The 2,434-nt window shown below is 55.8% G+C and overlaps 1 protein-coding gene across 1 annotated transcript; it reads right to left on the reverse strand.

Annotated features, from left to right (window-relative positions):
- Positions 1–1,362: 1,362 nt before the first annotated feature.
- On the reverse strand, positions 1,363–2,195 carry LOC308427358 (ras-related protein Rap-2a-like; the record flags this gene model as incomplete). The annotated part of the gene is made up of 1 exon (XM_080925510.1): positions 1,363–2,195. One exon carries the CDS (start codon positions 2,193–2,195, stop codon positions 1,593–1,595), a length of 603 nt encoding a protein of 200 aa, XP_080781636.1. The 3' UTR covers positions 1,363–1,592.
- Between the last annotated feature and the right edge of the window lie 239 nt (positions 2,196–2,434).

Raw genomic sequence — 2,434 nt, forward strand, 5'->3', positions numbered from 1 at the left:
ATCAAGGCCTGATACTCATAAGGACTAGGACCTAGGGACATAGACGCAGTCTTTGAAGGCCTCAGCACAAGCCCATTGAGAGTTGGAAAGGGCCACTCTGCTTCTGGTCCTAGGGCCAGCTCCTCAGGCTGGGAATTGCTTTCTCTGCAGAGCCTCTGTCCAATGCATGAAGAGTCTTACTTTTCAGCTGCCCCACCAACAGAGCTGGGTTCGACCACAATGCGGAGGCCAGGAAAGTGTTCCCATTGTCCTCATATACTCCTCCTCCTCTCTGAAACAGAGCCTTAGAGAGCTGGTTGAAGTTTGGCAGGAGGATCCTGTGTGATGGGTTTTAGGGCCTGCAGAGTGAGGATCCTGACCCACCCCGTCTTGGGATGGGGGAAGAAGAGTGTGGAGGCAGGACAGCCTGGCCAATGAGGTCTCTCTGGGCAGATCTGTAGGTGAGTTCTGCAACATACTCCCTACATTAACAGGAAAAACCCACCCTCTACTGAAGGATTACATATCATATACATAAAAGTGAACAGACCCTGTCACCTCACTAGCCACATAACTTTCCATTAATAAAGTTAGCTGTTTCAGGTAATAGGCAGAAAAAAGCCCTTTAGCTCCTGGCAATAACTGTGTAGAAATACACCAGGAGACAGGGGGCCCTGCTCCCCTCCCCCTTACAAACATTGTTTCCTGGAAAATAACTCAAAGACAAGGCACTCAAGCACTTTAGGAGTTAGTGGTTGGAAGGTGGCTCGCTGGGGAAATCACTTGTTGTGCAGAGCTAAGACCCTGAGTTCAAATCCTGGCCCATGTCTGTAATTCCAGTTCTCCTTCAACAAGGTGTGACAGATGAACCCAGAGCCCATGAACAACAAAAAACAGACACCCTGTCTCAAACAAGAGGGAAAACCAAATCCTGGATGCCTCCTTCCACACGAGTGCCCACACACAATGTACTTACAGTACACATACAACAAAACATTTTTTTTTTAAAAAGGCTTTAGCAATGACAGGTTTACACACAAGCTAGAAAGGCGCGTGTTAAAAATGACCAACTTCTAATTTTATTTCCAATGCAGGGATGTGGAAACCAACAACATGTCAGTTACAAGGTAGGCCCGAGCTCTTTGTGTGGGACACAGTTGTCCCCGTAAGTATCCCCTTTCAAACCAACATGGCATAAGTCATAACTATATTTAGGAATTCATGTTGAGGAAAATCTTACTGCTGGATTCGAGGCTGTAAAGAAGAGAGAAACCTCCCCCCCCCCCATTCCGTCCCCAGAGCTGAAGAAAACGTCTCTTCAGTGCACACTTCCCAACCAATCAAAAGCTCACAAGGTGCTATTTACAAAAATTAGACGGGTGAGTGGGAGTCCAGAAACAGATTGAACAGGGCTGTAAATTCTACAGTAAAGTGTACATTTTGGTTTCTTCTTGTAGCACAGTCGGAGGTCAACAGAGGGGATGTTGCGAAGGTTTTGCCTAACATTGAAGAAAAGACACGGAGGCACGGTGAATATACAGAAAAGCAGCCACTTGTTTACTACGGTTGGATAACTTTCCGGGGAAAGGCACTGAGCCGGCGGACCTGGCGCGCTAGCCAATGAACCTCTCGACCGGCCACGTCTCCAGGGCGTTGGCGGGGATGCGGGGAGCCTCCTGCCCCGGCGGGGCCAAGGCCTCCATCTCGCGCACCACCTGCGTGAACACGCGGTCCACCATCATTTTGCTCTTGGCCGTGATCTCCAGGAAAGGGCAGCGCCACTCGCGGGCCAGCGCGCGGCCCTGAGCCGTCAGCACCTGGCGCTCGGCGTCCAGGTCGACCTTGGTGCCCACTAACACGAGCGGGACGGCGCGCGAGCCCCGCAGCCGGCCCATGCGCTCCCGCAGCGGCCGCACGGCCTGGAACGAGGCCTCGTCGCACACACTGTAGAGCACCACGAAGCCGTCGCTGTTCCTGATGTACAGGTCCTTGAGGGTGACCAGATGCTCGGCGCCCACCGTGTCCAGGATCTCCAGCAGCGCGGGAGCCCGGTTCACCTCGATCACCTTGCTGAACAGCTCCTCCACCGACGGCTCGCAGCGCTCGGGGAATCGGCCGCACGCGAACTGCGTGGCCAGCGCCGTCTTGCCCACCGCCACGCTGCCCAGCAGCACCACCCGGTAGTCCTTGGCGGGGCGCAGCACCATACGCTCCATGGCCCGGACAAGGGGACGTGGGGAATGGCGCTGGGAGGCGGCGCGGGGAGGACCGGAGGGCGGGGCCCGAGGGCCAGGGCGCGCGCGCGTCCCCGTGGCGCCCTAGAGGAGAGGCCCCGCCGCCGCCGAGGGTCCCTTGGTCTCGGCCCGGCGAGTCTCTTTGCCTCAGCCTCGCTCACTGCTCCCGATCCCACTGCCCCGCGCCGCACCCCGGCCGCAGCCTGCCCCGCCAGTCCCTC

This window comes from Micromys minutus (assembly GCF_963924665.1).
Source record: "Micromys minutus genome assembly, chromosome: 1".
Lineage (NCBI taxonomy): Eukaryota > Metazoa > Chordata > Mammalia > Rodentia > Muridae > Micromys > Micromys minutus.